This window comes from Molothrus aeneus, chromosome 24, assembly GCF_037042795.1.
Source record: "Molothrus aeneus isolate 106 chromosome 24, BPBGC_Maene_1.0, whole genome shotgun sequence".
NCBI classification, from domain to species: Eukaryota; Metazoa; Chordata; class Aves; order Passeriformes; family Icteridae; genus Molothrus; species Molothrus aeneus.
In genome coordinates, this window is record NC_089669.1 from 5,844,864 (window position 1) to 5,863,085 (window position 18,222).

The 18,222-nt window shown below is 51.4% G+C and overlaps 1 protein-coding gene across 1 annotated transcript in view; it reads left to right on the plus strand.

The window, feature by feature from the left end:
• The window catches only part of LGR6 (leucine rich repeat containing G protein-coupled receptor 6), a 172,888-nt gene that overhangs the window by 145,833 nt on the left and 8,833 nt on the right, over positions 1-18,222 (plus strand). Inside the window, exons 9-16 of the mRNA XM_066565206.1 lie at positions 902-973; positions 1,982-2,050; positions 2,977-3,048; positions 6,556-6,621; positions 9,651-9,722; positions 12,372-12,443; positions 13,112-13,237; positions 16,906-17,066. Of these exons, the coding sequence (XP_066421303.1) occupies positions 902-973; positions 1,982-2,050; positions 2,977-3,048; positions 6,556-6,621; positions 9,651-9,722; positions 12,372-12,443; positions 13,112-13,237; positions 16,906-17,066 (710 nt within the window). The remainder of the gene's footprint in view (positions 1-901; positions 974-1,981; positions 2,051-2,976; positions 3,049-6,555; positions 6,622-9,650; positions 9,723-12,371; positions 12,444-13,111; positions 13,238-16,905; positions 17,067-18,222) is intronic.

Genomic DNA, 18,222 nt, shown 5'->3' on the forward strand with positions numbered 1-18,222 from the left:
AGGTGGTCTGCATGGAAACCACCTAAGTCCTGGCTGACATCTGCTGCTGTTTATTCCTTGTGCTCAGAAAAGCTGTGGCCAGCTTCAGCAGCAGCCACACGTGTCAGAGAGCTGGGACTGCAGATCCCCGTGTGTCTGCCCAGACCTGGGACACAAAGCTCTGCAGATAAACACACCCAGCTGTCAGGTCATGTCTGCTCTGACCCAGGCACAGTTAGGGATTTTTGGATATTTCTCTGAACCACATAGATACTGAAAATCATGTGACAAAAGCTCTGCTTGTCCAAACTGGACTTAAATTATAGAAATATCAATATCTGGAAAGCCATGGTGACACTGGGTGAAACCATTCAGTGCTCCAGCCAGAACCACCAGCCTCATCCCCATCTGCTTGGGCAGCATCCACAGGGTGATGATGGAGGCCAATACTCCCAGAATGTTCATCTCTCCATTGCATCTGCCCATCTACAGTTAGAGGGGGGAAGTGCTTCTTGCAGGAGGTGGCTCAACCCCTCCCATGTCTCACTGGGTCCTAGAAGAGCTCACTGCACTGACTGTGACAAGTGGGAAAGGTGCTGGTGCTGTGTGTGACACCACAGGAGGTGACACCAGTGCAAGGTGTTTCTCAGCAGGACTGAAGAAGGGTTTTACACCTTTCCAGCCCATCTGGTTCAGCAGGATCCCAAAGGACCCATTCAGAGCAACAGGAGACCTCAGTTGTAGCAATGTCCAGCCAAAGCAGGCCATGAGAGAACCTGTGGTTAGCTGGGAAAAGAATTCCTCCCAGCCCAGCAGCACCTCCTGCATGGCTTGCTGCTGGTGGCTCTGGGGCTCTTGACCTGTAACAGCATCTTCTCTTTGTGTGCAGCAGACTCTGACCTGTTCCTCTTTCCCATTGCAGCCATTTTTATGACAATCCCATCCAGTTTGTTGGACAGTCTGCTTTCCAGTACTTGCCAAAGCTCCACACTCTGTAAGTGCACCAAGCCCATCCCCAGAGAGGTAACATCCAAGCTCCAAGCCCTGTGTACTGGGCACCTTTGTGGCCTCCTCCCTCCCTTTTTCAGAGTCCCCGTGCAATAGAGGACCACGAAGCCACTCTGTTGTCCAACCCCAAAGGTTACTCCAAGGAGTAGACGCTGCAAATGTTTTCTTCTAAGGAAGGATATTTTTGAAAAGGGCATTTTGGAGACAGCCACTAATTCTTCCTCCCCACACAGCTGACAGGCACTGGGGCTTTCCAAGGTCTCCACAGCTGTGCCAGGAGCAGCAAAGTGCCACCCACAAGTGCCACAGCTTTTTCTGCTGTTGCATAATTGCCCAAACAGAAGGACACTGAAGGCATCTGCCTTCCTCCACAAGATGGAGGAGTGGAGGAACACATCCCAGCACCATGGCACAAATGTTATAACTGGGCAGCCAGCAGTGGCACTGCCTCCTGCACAGGTTTGGCCCTGTTCCTGTTCCAGAGCCACCAGCACAGGCTGGGCACCACCTGAACCACAGCAGCTGCCCCACACTGGCATTTCAGCCAACCTGTTGTGGCACAGCACTAAAAATACTGAGGCAGAGGCAACCTCATAAATCTCTATTTATAAGCCTCACCCAGGCACATAAAATAAATCATTCAAATAGCCCTGCATTCTTTAGATCCAAATGCATAGACCCAGGGAGGCTTGGGTGGGATGCCCTGCTTACATTCCCCATGGTAATTGTTTGGGGTTTTTTGATTTAATTTGGGTAGAGATTGTGCCAAGAATGTCAGTGGCTGGGAGAGGCTTGGAGCTTGCCAAGTCTCCCTGCAAGGAAGCCCCAGCTCCATCCTGCTGTATCCACACAGTGTCTGCTCCAGCCACAGGGACACGCTGGGGCTGGGCCCTGATCCCATCTGGGTGTGAGGAAGCAGATTTGCCACCCTGGCTGATGGGTCTGGAGCCTCCAGGTGCTCTGCCCACCTCACTGCAGCCTCGTTTCTCTGCAGGTCACTCAATGGAGCCACAGACATCAGGGAATTCCCAGACCTCAAAGGCACCACCAGCCTAGAAGTTTTGTGAGTGGCACCTCTCTCCCTTTTACCCTGCTAGCTGTGCTCTTCCTCCTCCAAGGTGGTCCAGGCTGTTTCAGTGAGGACAACTTTCCCAGTGCTGTGCAGTGTTCAGCTCTGCCTCTCCCTGGTCGCTCACTCTTCTGCTTCGTTTCACCCCTGTGGCTCCTGAACCAACTTTCCTCCCTGTGAGTGGCTCTCTCAGTACTCTTGAGTGTGCTCCAGCCTTTTTTTGGTTGGTTTGTTTGTTTGTTTTTTCCTTCCTTCCCTCCTGCACCTGTGAGTGCAGTGCTTCTGCTGCACCCCAGTGTCTCTGCCCATACTGGAACCAGCACCATGGTGCAGTTCAGAAACATCTGCCACCCAGGCTGGGGCTCCTGCAGCTGCTCTGGTCCCCTCCTCACGCCCCCAGGGCCTTGGAGGACACACTGCCCCTGGCCACACATGGTTCTCCTCCCCTGGACACCCTCCCCTCACTGAGCCCTCACTGGAGCACCCCCGGGCAGGGTGTGGCCTGGCCCTGCCATGTCTTGGGGACACAGGGACACACCATCCATCCCTCACACACAGCTTCTGAGGAGTCCTGGCTCCTGGCCTGTCCAGCCTGGACAGTGGGAGCAGGGATGGCAGAGAATGCTACAGAGGCCACTGTCACCTGCCCCCAGCAAGGCCAAGGACAGCTGTGAATTCAGTACTCAGCAGTGGCCCAGAACTCTTCATAGAATGGCCCAGAACTCCTCACATTCACCTTAGCCAGGTCCAGCAGCAGTGGCTCTTTCCAAAGCTGCCAGGCAGGATTTTATGCTCTCCCTGTATTTTATTGCCCTACTGATATTGTCTCTCCTGCCACTGTCTGGGACTGGGTTTCTGGGTCAGAGTCTGTGTGCTGGCTGTCAGCAACAGCATTTCTTCTCTCTCCTCCATCCCTCCAGGACCCTGACGCGGGCAGGAATCCATTTCCTCCCCAGAAGGATGTGCCAGCAGCTGCCCAGCCTCCGAGTCCTGTGAGTAACCTGTGTCCCTGGCCTGCCTGGTCCTTACAAAGTGCCCTCAGGAACTGGGCTTTCCTTTTGTCAAGCTCAGGGAAAGGACCAGCTGTGGAAGACCATCCTGGGGTTCTTGCTCCCATCATTTTGCCATGCAGAAATCACCACCTTCTTCATCACTGCTTTGAGTTCTTGCTTGTTCTTGCCCTTGCTGCTCCATCCCCAGTGCTGCTCTGGTCCCAGGGCTGCCCCAGCACCTCCTCCTTGCTCTGCACAGCAGGCCCTGTCCCCTCCCCATGCAGGGGGAGTAGAGAGAGAACAAAAGGGGATGGGTAAGGATGGCCACAGCCCTTCACAGCTCCTCTCAGCCCAAAAACAAGGGGGAAATCACCTTCACCCTCTGCCCCAGCCTTGGCTTATTGCAGCTGGAGCTGCAGCAAGGGCCATCACCTGGAGGAGGGATCCTGTTCATATCCCAGGAGGGATCAGGTCTGACCTGATGGAGACCTGTGAGGCCACAAGGCCTCATTTCCTCACCTGGGGCAGCACAGCCAGGTCAGGGTTTTGCTTGCTCTCTGTTTATTTGGCTCTGCCTGCTTAGCCAGGCACTGAATGATGCTGGGGGTTCATGCTCTCTCCTTTAGCTTGGTACATGATGAAATCAACATCTCAGAAAGGTTCTGCATCATCTCAGGAATCACACCCCTGGTTCCTGAGATCCCCAACTATGTTTGCAGTCAAAGACATCCTCAGGAAATGAGTCATGAGCCAGATTTATACAAGTTTGCAGCCTTAGGGCAACAACAGGCTTGCCTCTCATCAGTCTTTATACAAGCAAGCTGAAAAAGAAAACAAGTTTGTTCCAGGAAAGCAACAGGAGTGAATTCTTGATCACAGAAATTGGAAACAAGAGTAAAACATAAAAATAAAAGAAGACAATTTGTAACTTAGGAGATTACAGGCTTTTGGTTCCAGATGTCCCTGTGGGGAAGATCTCCCATCTTTAGACACATGGACCAATTCAATGGATGAGTTGCTACGAAAGTGCAGCCTTTGGGCTGGCCCAGGCTGTTGGGCCCCAGAGCTCTGTTTATGTTTGCAGTTATCAGACTGCAAGCCCTCACAGCAGAGCCTGTTCTTTGTGCCTACCCCCACCACCATGTGGGACAGTTTTATTGGGACACACCACCTTGTTCCTTGCCCCCTGTTCCTCTTCCCCAGTGAACATTCCTGACATTAACTGCATTGCTTTTGGGTTTGGAGACAGAGCGTGAGGGCCAATGTTTGTGCATGTTCACATCTCTCTTGCCTCTGAAATGCCTTGGCCCCTGTCCCCACAGAGCCAGTGCTGCTCTCTGCCTGGCTCTGGGAAGCCACAGGAGCTGTGGCTGTGACACCTCTGGCCATAGATGACAGGTACAGCTGCATTTCCAGGTGGGGATCCTCTGCAAGGACCCTGCACAGGGACTGTGGAGCCATCCTGGGATGCCCCACACAGGCAGGGCAGCCTTTGGCATCAACCTGGCATCATCCTGCTGCTTTCATCCAGAGCTCCTGCTCAGGGCACAGATTTCCTGTAACCATGGTGCTCCTGAGGTGGGAGGGACCCACAAGGATCATTGAGTCCAGCTCAGAACACCCCAACAATCCCACCCTGGGCCTGATAGAGTAGTCCAAATGCTCCTTGGGCTCTGGAAGATTTGTCTTTCTTCTCCTCAAGCAGAAATAGGTGACACTGCCCTGAGCAGAGCTGAAGTCCCTTGGTGCCATCAGCACCTTCATCCTGCTGTGTTCCCAACACAGCATGAGTGACTGAGGCTGCTCTGTTCGTAGATTCTGGGCTGCACCTGGTTGCCCTCACTCTGGAGGAGCCAGAACCAATCCTGGGGCTGGTTCTCCCCATCACTGTTAGCTCACCTCCAGCCCTGTCCAGCCCAATGCATTGACACAGGGACCAGGGAAAAGTGACTGATTCTAAGGACTTTTCTCCAGCCTGGGTGACAGCCTCCAGAGCCAAGCACAAACCTTTTGCTTGCTTATCCCTCCCTCCTCCTCTCCACCATGGAAAACTGGTGGTGAGTGGGTTGGCAAAAAAAAAATAATAATTGAAATATTTTAGGAGCAATCTATTGGCAGAAAGATGGAAACCGAGTTTGGAAAGTCGGCTGAGAAACCACATACAAAACTTTACCCTGGGGTAAATTTCCCTTGAACAACCACAAATCCAGTCTCTGCTGGTGGGGGAAAGAGCTGGGTTTAAACATTGCTCCTTACCCAGCCTGTTTCAGCTTCAATAAATTTTCATTAAGCTGGGCCAGGGTGGGTTTTCCTCTGACTATGAAGCCACTCTGGATGCTGACAGGACACTCGGGACACTGAGCCATGAACCAGTGGCAAGAGGAGTTTGCTGCAAACTGCTTTTGAGTGACAGCACTTGAAAAAACAAGGACCAGAGGTTGTCAAAGTCTGTGATGTCCTGAACCAAATCCCTGCCAATGCCACAACCCCTTCCCTGACCTTGGGACAAAGCCAGGAAAGGCTGAAGGGGGAGCAGGCAATGGGGTTGCTGTGCCAGGAGGGAGCTGGTCAAATCCTCCCCAGGCTCTGCAGGCACAGCTGCAGCTTGTGCAAGCTCTGGCAGAAAAATCTCTGTGCTGTGCCCATGGAAAGCAGGGCTGGGCATGGCAGAAGTGGCACAGGAGGGTTTCCTTTCCCAGCTGACTTGAGGCTGGGGAGGACAAGCCCACCCCAGCTGTACCAGCAGCTCCATCAGCCCACAGGCTGTGCAGGGAGCTGGGCTGGGGGTGGGTGAGTGGGAAATCATGGGGCAACCCTCACCTTGCACAGAGATCAAGGGGCAACCCTCATCCTGCACAGAAATTGTGTTAGTGTTCTCAGGGGTCTGAGGGTGAGGGAAGAGACGAGGATCTGACTCCATGTTTAGAAGGCTTGATTTATTATTTTATGATATATATTACATTAAAACTATACTAAAAGAATAGAAGAAAGGATTTCATCAGAAGGCTGGCTAAGAATAGAAAAAGAAAGAATGATAACAAAGGCTTGTGGCTCAGAGTCTGAGCCAGCTGACTGTGATTGGCCATTAATTAGAAACAACCACATGAGCCCAATCCCAGATGCACCTGTTGCATTCCACAGCAGCAGATAACCATTGGTTACATTTTGTTTTTGAGGCTTCTCAGCTTCTCAGGAGGAAAAATCCTAAGGAAAGGATTTTTCATAAAAGATGTCTGTGACAAGAAATGACGGGGCAGCCCTCACCTTGCACAGAAGAGCAAACCTCACCCTGCACAGAAACCATGGGGAGCCCTCACCTTGCACAGAGACACCCAGAGCCAGCAGCAGCTGCAGGGTGGAGATCCCACTCTCTGGGTTACCAAAAGTGGAGCTGTGCAGGATGAGGTGAGGTCTCCTTGCTCTCCAGCAGTACCTGCCTTGCAAGGGAGGGCTCAGGGGCTCTGGCTTTTGGTGTCCCAACATTCCTGTGCTGTCCTTTCCCTGCAGAGAGCTGTCACACAACCAAATTGAGGAGCTGCCCAGTTTCCACCGGTGCCAGCAGCTGGAGGAGCTGTGAGTATGGAAATGTCCTTGTTTGTGCTGTGGGGAAAAAGGGCTGCTTTGAGGAGAGGGGTGGTTCCCACCCACAGAACTCCCAAGCACTGGGGAAGTTGGGCATTGTAACTCACTGTTTGGAGTGCAACTGGACCAGAGCTCCACTGTCGGGATCTTTAGAGTGACCCCAAGAAAAGTTGGAAAGTCTCTTTTCCCAGCCTGGTGCTCAAAGAAGGAGTCAGAGCTCTTCATTTCTCAGTCTCAAGGTTGTTTATTTTATCTTATCTATAAAAAATTTTCTCCTGCCCTGCCCAGGTTCATCCAGCAGGACAGTTCCAGGCACTCTGCCTGCCCCAGGGCAGGGTTATGTCTTTATACTAAAAACTACCTGTACAATATTTACAATTACTTTCCAATACCTATCACCTATGTTAGACACTGAGCTTCTACTCTAAACCAATCCAAAAGTGCCACCATCACAGCAGAAGATGGAGGCCAAGAAGAAGAAGGAGAAAGGCTGGACACACCCAGATCCCTCCATCTTGCCCCCTGAACCCCCATACCAAAAACCCTAAAATCTACTTTTCCACCCCATGATAACATCACTAATATTCTACCTAAACTGTTGTAGCTTGCTGATCTTCATATAAGGTTGGTAATTCATAATCAAACCCAGAGGTGTTTTGGGCTCTGTGCCAGGGCTTCTGAGCCCCCTGGCAGGGGTCCTGGCCATCCTGGACAGCCAGAGGGATGTTCTGGGTTCCCACATCCCCTCTGCCCCTGTGCACATACAGAATAAAAACACATCCCCTGTGCACAGGAGCTTAATTCAGTCAGGTCCTGTCAGAGGTCCCAGCCACTTCAAACAGAAGTAGGATGTGACAGCACTGAATTCCCTTCTCTAACTCCAGTCCCACCATGAGCTAATCAAGAATGGGGTTTATGTCCACCATAAATGTCTTCTGCTCCAAGGAGGGGCCCCATGCCATGGGCACAAAGCAGCTCTTGTCCACCCTGCCCAGGGCCAGCCCCTCCTGAGAGAAGGGGGATCCTTTCCTCAGCTGTAGCTCTGGAACTGGGTCCTCTCCAGGCCTCCGGAGGCACTGCTGCTGCTCTGAGACAAAGTTATTCACACTCAGCTCAAAATGTGGCCCTACACTTCAAACAGAACACAAGTTCTTGGCCCTTTTGAGAAAAACTGTTAAAAAAACCACTTAAGATGATAGACTCCATGATTTTTCACAGAATTCTGCTACCTGGAGGAGCAGATGTATGGGAGCAGCATCCCCATTATAAAACCCCACAGGAGAGGTTGTCCCTGCTCTCTGTAGCACCTCACCTGGATAGTCAGAGCAGCTCATCCAGCCTCAGCAAACTGGACATTAAAACACTGTGAAGCTACATGGAAATGAGAGTACACAGCCTCTGCTGCTTTTTATGGCAGCTGTGAGAGTACCCTCAGGAAAACATTTGAAAAAAATGTTTTAAAAGACCAGAAAAAGGCAAATGTTCAGAATTTCAAATCTGTAGTTTCACACATTCTGCCTGAGTTCCTTCTTACAGAATTTTATAATATGCCAAATTCAGACTTAACATTAATATGGAATCACATTAAATCCCAGTTTCTGGCTACTGATGTAAAATAGATTATACCTATGTACCTATTAACATATTAATATCAAATTAATATTAAATATTAGTATTAAATATTAATATTAAATATTAATATTAAATTAATTTTTTTCTTATTAAGGGACCAAAATTAGTTTTTGGTCTCTTAACCCCAAAGTTATTTTCCTGTAAGCCCCACCCCACCAAGCATCAGTATTCCTGATGGTTTGAAACAAGTCTGGTAGTACAGCCTGGCACACAAAGAGCTCAGCTGTGCCCTCACTCTGCTGTAACTGCTGGTGTGCAGACCTTCACCTGCACACACAGGTGACCCCTCACAGCTAAACACCCCTAAATTATCTTCTCAACGTTGCTGCAATACCCCTTCTGCCCAAACTCCACCTCTTCCCATCAGTGAGACCCCCAAATCTGTGCCCAGATCCTCCAGTGGCTCCCAGGTGAAATCCTGGCTGCAGTCAGGGCACTGCCAGCCTGGGGCACCACGGGGGCAGCTCAAGTGCCCACCTTTGGAACAGGAGCAGGTGGCCAAATGCCAGCTGAGACATTAGAGCCAGCACATGAGATGAGTCAAGATAATTTCTGAGTCTAAAGGCAGGTGACCCACCTGGGAAATGCCCAGGAGCTGCTGTAGGAGCAGCAGGCAGTGGCTGTGTCCCCTTGCAGGAGGACATAGATGGGGGGATGCTGCTTCTGCAGGTCTGGGAATCCAGGATGGGCTCACACTGGGGAAAACAGCCCTGAGGAACTGAACCTTTCCCACAAGGTGCATGGTTGGAGCATCCAGGATTTCTCTTGAGGATGTGGCGGGAGTGTAGGCCAGTCACAGAGCCTGTGAACTCTCACCCCGCTTTTTTGCCCTTCCTCAGGGGATGAAGGAGCTGGAAGGGGGATGTGCAGGGCTGAGGCACTTCATGTGCAGATGTGGACAGTGGGTTCTACAAGACATCCAGATTTTCCTTCATGAAACACTGAGATACCTTCAGCCCTCAAACCTTCATCCTCACCAAGGATGGGCAAAGGGCAGCACCCCATGGTCCTTCCCGAAGGTCACACAGAGCTGGTTGCTGACTACTGACTCCAAGCTCTCAGCTTTTCCTCTGGAAAAAGAAGTCTGGAGGCTTAGGGAGGAGCAAAGTGGGAAACCAGTGTGGATTTAGGGATAACAGGGCATCTTTGGCCTCAGCACATCAACAGTTCTTCACTGAGCCATGATGGCATCAAAAGCAGAGGCTGTCTGAGCCCTGGAGCTGCCTGTAGAATGGCTTTGACACATTTTGCTGCTCGTCCTGTTTAACTCCTGAAATCAGAGTAGGTCTCCCAAGCACAGCAACTTCCACAGAGACAGTGCTGCCCTAGGACAAGGATCTCCATCACTGCCTTCAGCTCTCTTCTCAAACCAGTTTCTGTTTTCCCAGGGGTCTCCAGCACAACAAGATCCAGGAGATCAGAGCAGACACCTTTGTGCAGCTGCTGGCCCTGCGCTCCATGCAAGTATTGTCTGCCAGGGACCAGCTGGGGCTGTGCTGGGGAGGGGACTGTGAGCCCAGGGGGGCTGGGGCAGCTCCCAGGCTGCCTCTGTCTCTGCTTTTCTGTCGAGTCCCTCTGTAGGAGCATCAGGGGTAGGATGGTGGGGATGGATGGAGAGGAGAGATCTCTGAGGCCAGGCTTGGAACTTGTGGATTATTGCAAAGGGTGCAGGGCCCTGCTGGGAGCTGCCAGCCTCAGCTGGAGCAGGACTGAGAGAAGAGAGGGGGAGAGAGGATGAGAGGGTAAGAGAGCAAAAGGGGTAAGAGTGCAAAGGGGTAAGAGGGCAAAGTTCCCGTTACAATACCATGAATCTTCCTCTGTGTTGAATATTCTAATTCTCACTAACCAATCTAGTCCAAGATACAAATCCTACAGCATTTCCATACAGCCTGTAAGAATCATTACATTACCACACTGTGTCACATTTTAAACCCTAAAAACTCCTCTTTGGGCCCCTTCTGCCAAGCTAGCAGGGTCTGCTCTGACCCTTGGGCCTGTCTGCAAGCAGAGGGTGTTGTTCCATCAAAAGGGGATCACCTTCAGCTGGCCACACCATTGTTTTCCAGTTGTTCAGTAACTGAGGGATCTCAAAGCTTGCTTTCATTTCAATCTCACTTATAGTTTCCATATTCTCAAAATCTTTTGCCAGGCAATCATATTTATAAGGCTTTCCTGTTTCATCTTCCCCAACATCCCTCTTCCATTCCTCCTTAGGAAGGGAGGAGGGCACAAACCATCCTTTGGCTTCCCCTGTGCCTGCAGCCCCTCCTCCTTACCTGCCCCCTTGTGCCCACACCCCACAGCTCAGCCAAGGCAGAGCCCACATCATAGACTGGCTCCTGAATGCCAGGAGCAACCCAGGGCAGCACCTGAGTGTACCTGAGCTACACAGGTTGGTCCTGGGCCACCCCTGGAAGAGCATCTTGTTTGGTTTGAAAGCTCCTCAGCAGTTCATGTTCCACAGGTGCACCCAAGCACCTCCCACACACCCAGAGTCACCTCCCAGGTGCCTGGCAAGGCCCTGAAGGGCACCACTGGCTCTGTGACATCTGGGAAGAGCCCTGATGGTCTTTATTTGCTGTTCTGTTAGGAAGGGAACTAAATCCCACCAAACCTGCTCCCATGGTGCAGCAATGTGAGTGCCATTTCATGGTTCCTGGGATTCCCTGAGTGTCACAGACACTACGGTTACACCTGAGGTGTGGCAGGTGACTGCAGACACCCAGGAAAACCCGAGCATGGTGCCCCAGCCCAGTCACACACACACAGAAAGCTCTGGCAGCTTTGGGTGTGTTCTGGTCCCTGGGAAAGGATTCATCCCACCCAATGTCACACACACCTGAGCAGGTATCTTGGCTCCCTTAGAGCTGGAGAGATGAAGGTCCTGTAGCCAGCCTTAGGGCAAGAAATGTGTCCCAGTTTGCTGGTTCCCTCTGCCCTGCTTACAGAGGGAGTGGAGCTGTCTCACTTGGATGGAGGCAGAGCTTTTTGAGGGGACTCAGTGAATCCAAAGCTCCTGTGCATGGCAGGTGACATTCTAAAATCACCTTCCCCAGAGCCCTGGCCTGCTGGGTACCTGTTGCCAATTCCTCAACTTCTGGGTCTCAGGCTGGGCCCTTCCTGGGGGCTCCCCTGTCAGGGAGACCCTTCTGGAGTGGTTCTGTGTCAGGAAAGAGAGATGCACTGGATTTTTTTGGTCTTCAGGTTCCTGTTTATTATTATCTTATCTAGAGTTTTGCACGCTGTCCACATCAGGCTCAGCACACTGGAAAAGCACCACAAAATGGCCAAGAATCTCTTGTTCCAAGGTCTTTTAAGACTAAACTATCCAATTAAGAACTGACACCTAGATTATTTTCCCTTTTAACCCAATAACTGATCCCACAGAGCCTGCAATGTGGATTTTTCCCAATTACAAAAGTCCCAATTACAAAATGCCACCCAAACCCATGGAGAGGAAGGACAAAGAAGCAGAAGAAGAAACCCAGGACAACACCCTGTGCCCTCCATCTTGCTTCCATCCACAACACACTAAAAATCCCAAAACCTCAATTTCTCACCAAGTGATACACCTACACTACTCTCTATAATCTATTTCACACTTTTGTGGATTCTTTCTCCATGGATGAGGGTCAAAGTCAGCGCTCCCATGGGGGTCAGGGCACCCCAGAGCAGACAGAGAAATATCCCCAGTGCCCTGGGTTTGCACACTGGCCCTATCTGCCTGTGCCCCACCCAGCACTGTGACTGCACTGGGGATGCTCTGGCACTAAGGCATGACCTGTTTGGCATGTTGGCAAAAAATTCCCAAATTTACAGAAATTAAACCAGAAAAGAACATTTTCCATTTGATTGATCAAACATTGATCCTTTCCCATTGGTCTCAGCAGAGGAGCTCCTGCAAGGCAAGCTCTTGTGTCCTCTGTTGGAAACCACCCATATACAGACCCAGACTTGTCTGGGGGGAGCTGCAATGGGACAGAAATTGCTGCTGACCAAGGGGCTACAGATCCCACATGTGCTCCCACCAGGGCCCTTGGCTGGGCCAGTGTCAGCAGCTTCACTGCCCTGCTCTGCTCTCTTCTTAGTGCTGTGTCCTTGCCTTGCAGAGACCTGAGCTGGAATTACATCCAGTTTATTCACCCAGAAGCCTTTGTGACCCTGCACTCCCTCACCAAGCTGTAAGTTGCAGGGATATTTCTGTCACCAGGGATGGGAGGAATCTGAGCACCTCAGACTGACTCCCTGGGCTACCAGAACACCTGGGATTTAGGTGTTGGAAGATTGATGTGCTGAGGTGCATGTCTCAGCCCTGATGTGGACACAACAAATCCCAAGGTTTCCTATTAATACTATTAATAAAGGGATGATGAAGTGCAGGAGGGGCCATCTTCAAGATGCTCTCATCCTGAACACTAAACCTCTATTTCCTGATGCTTCCATAGCTGCCTTAGATGCCTTTAAGGAAGATCAGCAGGATGGGCTGTTTCTGCAAGAGTCACTGCAGACCATCTGTGCTGGCTCTGGAGGGCCCCAGGTCTCAGCCCCCTCTCTAAAAGCCTTGGGTATTTTATGGGCTGGGACCTGCAGTCATCCCTGACCCACAGTGGAAGGGATGTGTGGGGCATGGACGTGCACAGGGAGGGAGACGCCACCCAGAGCTGCCAGCATGGCCACCAAGCCCAGCCCCTGCAGTGTTCACCTCCAAGGCTCCTGGCCCCAGAGCAGCACCAGCCCCATTTCAGCATCACATCAAGGGAGAAACTGAGGCAGTGCCCTCTGCTTGGCTGAGATACCTCTGGCAGCAGAGCCCTGACCATGGTCTCCCTCTCTGCTTTCCCCTCACCAGGGACCTGACTGACAACCAGCTGGTCACGCTGCCCCTGGATGGTTTGGCTGGACTGACCCATCTGAAGCTCCAGGGCAACCCAGCTCTCTCTGAGCCCTTCACCAAGGAGAGCTTCCCCAAAATGAGGTACTTGGGGTGTTGGCTCTTTCCCTTCTGGTGTTCAGCACAGGCTGTGTTTGCTCACAGCACTCAGCCTCCTGCTCTCCTGGCCCATCTCGTGCTGTCCCCACACTTCCAGGCCCATGGGTTGAGGAGGATCCATCTGCTGCTAGCACATCTCATCTTTAATATGTTCCATGGGAGAGCAGTGATGTGCTCCCCCACCCCAAACACACAAACACACAAGTGGAAAACATGGAGCAGGCCCAGCTCAGGGCTCCTCTCAATGGAAAACATTCCCAGAAGCAGTCCTACCTAATGACATCCAGGTTTTCTTCCATAAACTCTGCTTGTGTGGCCGTGTCTTGTCTGTTATGGATTAATGAGGAGCCTGAAGGAGTCAAGCTGATGAAGAAGAGGCTGCAAAAGGCTCAGAGCAGAGTGCTGTGCTGCAGGCTCAGACTTTCCGACCCTCCTTGGCTCCTGGGTCCCAGTGTGGCACCTGCCTTTGAGCTTAGACACCCATGGTCCTGGGAACACAAATTCCTCCCAGATAAAGTCATCTCTTGCTTGGGTGTCCCAGGGAGTTCCCTTCAAGCTAAGAATGCATAAGGTGATGCTCCCACTCATCCAGGATGGGTTCCCAAAGCTGGAGCTTCTCCAGTTTCCACACAGGGCTGGGGTCACAGGTCACTGGACCAACACAGGGTTAAAGCTCAGGCCTGAGGAGGAGTGTGGAGCTCTCCCTTCAGGTGCCTCAGCAGTGCTGCCTGCAGGGCTCCCTCCTTCTGACTTTTTTAACTCATAGCTAGGAAATGCTGTATGATGGGTTTCCAAATGTTTCCAACAGGGGGTTCCAGAAGCTTTTGGAGGGTTTTCCACACCCAAGATCATACAACAATAGAATGGTGTGGGTTGGACAGAAACATTAAAGCTCATCCTGTTCCCCCCCCTGCCATAGACAGGGACAGCTTCCACCAGCCTAGGTCGCTCCAAGCTCTGTCCAGCCTGGCCTTGGACACTTCCAGGGATGGGGCAGCCACAGCTTTTCTAGGCAACCTGTGCCAGGGCCTGCCCACCCTCACAGGGAAGAATTTTTTTCCCAATATCCCATCAAACCCTGCCCTTTCCAGTAGGAAATGAGGATTCCTTGTCCTGTCCCTCCAGACCCTTGTCCAAAGTTCCTCTCCAGCTTTCTTCACACAACCACAGAACCAGAGAATCATTAATGTTGGAAAAGACCTCTGAGATCATCGAGTCCAACCTGTGACCAGTCCCCACCTTGTCACCAGCCCAGAGCACTCAGTGCCACCTCCAGTCGTTCCCTGACCACCTCCCAGGATGGGGACTCCATCACCTCCCTGGGCAGCCCCTTCCAATGTCTAACAAGCCCTTCCTTGAAGGAATTCCTCCTGATTCCAACATGAGTCTCCCCTGGTGTAGTTTGAGGCCATTTTCTCTCTCCCTGCAGCTTAGTGCCCAGAGAAGAGACCAATCCCCACCTTGTTACAATCATCACTTGTGTAAGGAGTGATAAGGTCCCTGCTGATGGGGGAGAGCTTCCTTTTCTCTAGGCTGAGCCCCCTCAGCCACTCTCCATATGATTTATTCTCCAGACCCTTCCCCAGCTCCATTTCCCTTTCCTGACTGCAGCCCCTCAATGTCTTCCTTGAAGTGAGGGGTCCAGAACTGGGCACAGGACTCAAGCTGCACCCTCACAAGTGCCAAGCTCCTTTAGGCTCTGCAAGGGGCTCTGAGCTCTCCCTGGAGCCTTCTCTTGTCCAGGTGAGCACCCCCAGCTCTCCCAGCCTGGCTCCAGAGCAGAGGGGCTCCAGCCCTGGAGCAGCTCCGTGGTCTCCTCTGGACCTGCTCCAACAGGCAGTCCCTTGTGCAGGGTGGGTCAAGTTCAGCACTTCCAGGGTGTTTCTCCTCTAAATTAGTTCCATTCACATCTCTTGAGCTGGTTTGTGTTTGTAGCAGAGAAACTGAGCCTGCAGCAGTGCTTCAGTGAACCATGCCAGGCAATGGAGCCCATTAACATTCCCTAAATTTGGGGTACTGCCATTAAGCAGCCCTACTCTTGGGGCATGTCTGGAGGAGTCATCTGGGAGCAGTTCTTAGCCTTGCTGGGAGGATCTGCACCTCCCTACCACCTTTCAATAATAGGATCTAATTTGGAGCTTATAACAGGAAACGAGCTTGTATACAGAGTTTCCAGACCCTCCCGGGGCTCGGCCAGAAATGTTTGGGAACATAAAACAAAAGCATATTTTTAGAATATAGAGTTTTACCATATTTACTGATCTTGTCAGAAGACCTTAATTGTCTGGAAAACCTGGGGTTCCTTTGCCTTCATCATCAGTCTCCCTGACTTCCAGCAAAGCCAAAAATGCAGCTGCTGACAGACAGCCTGGTATTGCATCCAGATGATGCTCAGCTGCTGCTGAATTAACCTTGTCAGACATGCTATAATTAGCAACTATCAATTCAACTTTCAAGTAGAAATCAGACATATTTCAATAACTTGCTTCATTTGGGAGACCTGAGAATTCCCTGCCTGAGCTGGGACTCCTGGAACTGGAGTTTGAAGGTGCCCTCAACAGCAAGCAAGGGGAGCCTTGCTCTAGGGAAGCTTCCCCTTGAAGGAAGGAAAGGATGCCTAGGAAAACATGGCCTTGGGGTAAAAATTGAAGACTGTACATTGGATAGAGGGGCTAGTTTATTCTGAGGAGAACAGCAGAAGGGTTTTTAGGAATGTGGTGGTTTAGGAATGGTATTCTCCAATTTAGTGTTCCTGCTAAAACCATGCACCACTCCACTCCTCCCCAACTGGAGGCACAAAAGGCCAAGATCATGGGTTGAGATAAGAACAGTTTACTGGAAACAGCAATGAGATAAGACACAAACACTAACAGCAACAATATTAATAACAAAAAGCATAAGAAAAGAAAGTTATTTACATGGAAAGCCCCCAAAAACAAACAAATGCCAGATGGCTCCTCCACCACATTTTCTCTTTTCCCCCTAGCCCCCAGCAATGAGTAAAATGGTACAGAACAACCTCTGGGTCCTGGCCATGCTCCCTCACACCTCCTGCAAAAATTAACCCTGTTCTGGCTGGAACCAGGACAAGGAACTATCTGGGAATTTTAGAGCAGTTTCCAAACCTGGTGTTTGACAACATTCTATTGACTGACAGTGTCTTAAGCACCAAAAGTGGTGCAGAGAGACCATGGGCTGCCCTGGTTCCATGGAGTCCTGCACCAAAGGACCTGCACCCTGTCCTACATGGAGTCCTTCACCAAAGCAAAGTCCCTCTCCACTGTAACCATCAGCACACAGACCAGCTTTTGCCATGTCAGCAGCACAGGTACCAAAATTGGAATGATACAGAGAAGTTCAGCATGGGTCCTGCACAGAAATTCATGGAGTGTTCCATATGTTTTTTTTACTCAGCTGATTATAGCACAGTGCTAATAGCACTGACATTGTGGATGTGATCCCTGTAGGGCCCATTCACTTCAGAGCTGCACATGTTGACCCCTGTGGGTCCTTTCCAGCCCAGAATACTTTGTGACTCTCTATAGATGAGTTTCATCTTTGAACAACCGAAGGAACTAAGCAAAAAGTGCAAAGCAATGGAGAGTCAGGCCATGGAGGGGACACACCTTAAAGTTCTGCTTTCCTCTGTGCAGAGTCCTGGAGGTGCCCTATGCCTACCAGTGCTGTGCCTATGGGAGCTGCAGCAGCTTCTTCAGGGTGTCCAGCCAGTGGGAGGCAGAAGACATGGCCCCTGAGGAGGAGGATCCCCACAAGAGGACCTTGGAATTGTTCCCAGGTCACGCTGACAACCACTGTGAGTAAACAGCCTGCATGGTGAGCAGCCTGGGCAGGGCTGTGAGCTGGGGTGCCATCCTGCCTCTGCAGGGCTGGTGCCACTGTCAGAGGTGACTCCTGCCTCAGGGTGGTGACACCTTCTTCAGCACAGGTGGCCCATTGCTTTGAGCAGGCTCCATTTGGTGACCCTGTGTGGGAGAAAGAGTAGGTCTGGCACATCCAAACCTTCACAATGGATCCAAAGGACCTGGCAGCCCCCTCACCTTGGGCATGTTTGTCAATTTGGCCTTGCTGGCCATGGAGGGAGGCTGCTCAAGGCACTGGAAGGTGGCTGGGGCTACCTGGGACAACTGGGCTTGGTCATTAGGCTTCTGGGCAATGTGGAGCCTTTGGCAGGACATCAGTCTTTGTTCTTGCATCATCTAGAGGAAGGACCCTGGGATTAATCTGAGTAAGAGAATGAACTCAACCTGGAATATCTCTCTGACTGGAGGTAGAGAGAGATCTCATCTCTCTCTTGGGTGTTACAGCCAAGGTCAGGGTTAGGTGTGACAACAGGACATGTTTGGGGAGCACAGCACAGGGACTGGCCAAGGCAGGGAAGAAGAAGCTCCATGGCTGAGCAGCACTTTCTGTCCAGGAGTCCATTTATTCTGTGCTCCAAAGTGCAGCTCTGCTCAGACTGGTTGAGGCCAGTTCCAGGAGCCAGCAGAGAGGGCAAGGCACCCCTGCACTCCCAGCCCCACAGCACAGCAGCAGCTCCAGCACCAGGCTGGTGTGATGCCTCTGCAAGAGAATCTCAGAATAGCACAAAGAAAAACATGAACCCCTTTGCTTCCTCTGGAACTGCTGGAGAGTGCAAACAACATTTCAGAACACAGCCTGGATGCTGCTTCTATTTATATATTTGTGTAAATACAGTGCACTTCCAAGGCCTGAGACATCCTGCAGGCAAATCCACGTGGTAGATGGAGAGAGGGCTGTGCCCTGGAGGGCCCTGACCCACCTGCTCCCAGCAGCTCTGAGCATCCAGCCCCAGCCCTGCTGTCCTGCACAGCCTGAGCAGGCAGGACTGCATCTGGAGGCACATTCAGACCCAGAGCTGCTGGACACTGCTGTCAGGAAAATTAATCCACAAACACCAGAGGTTTATGTCCAAAAAGGAGATAGAGGAG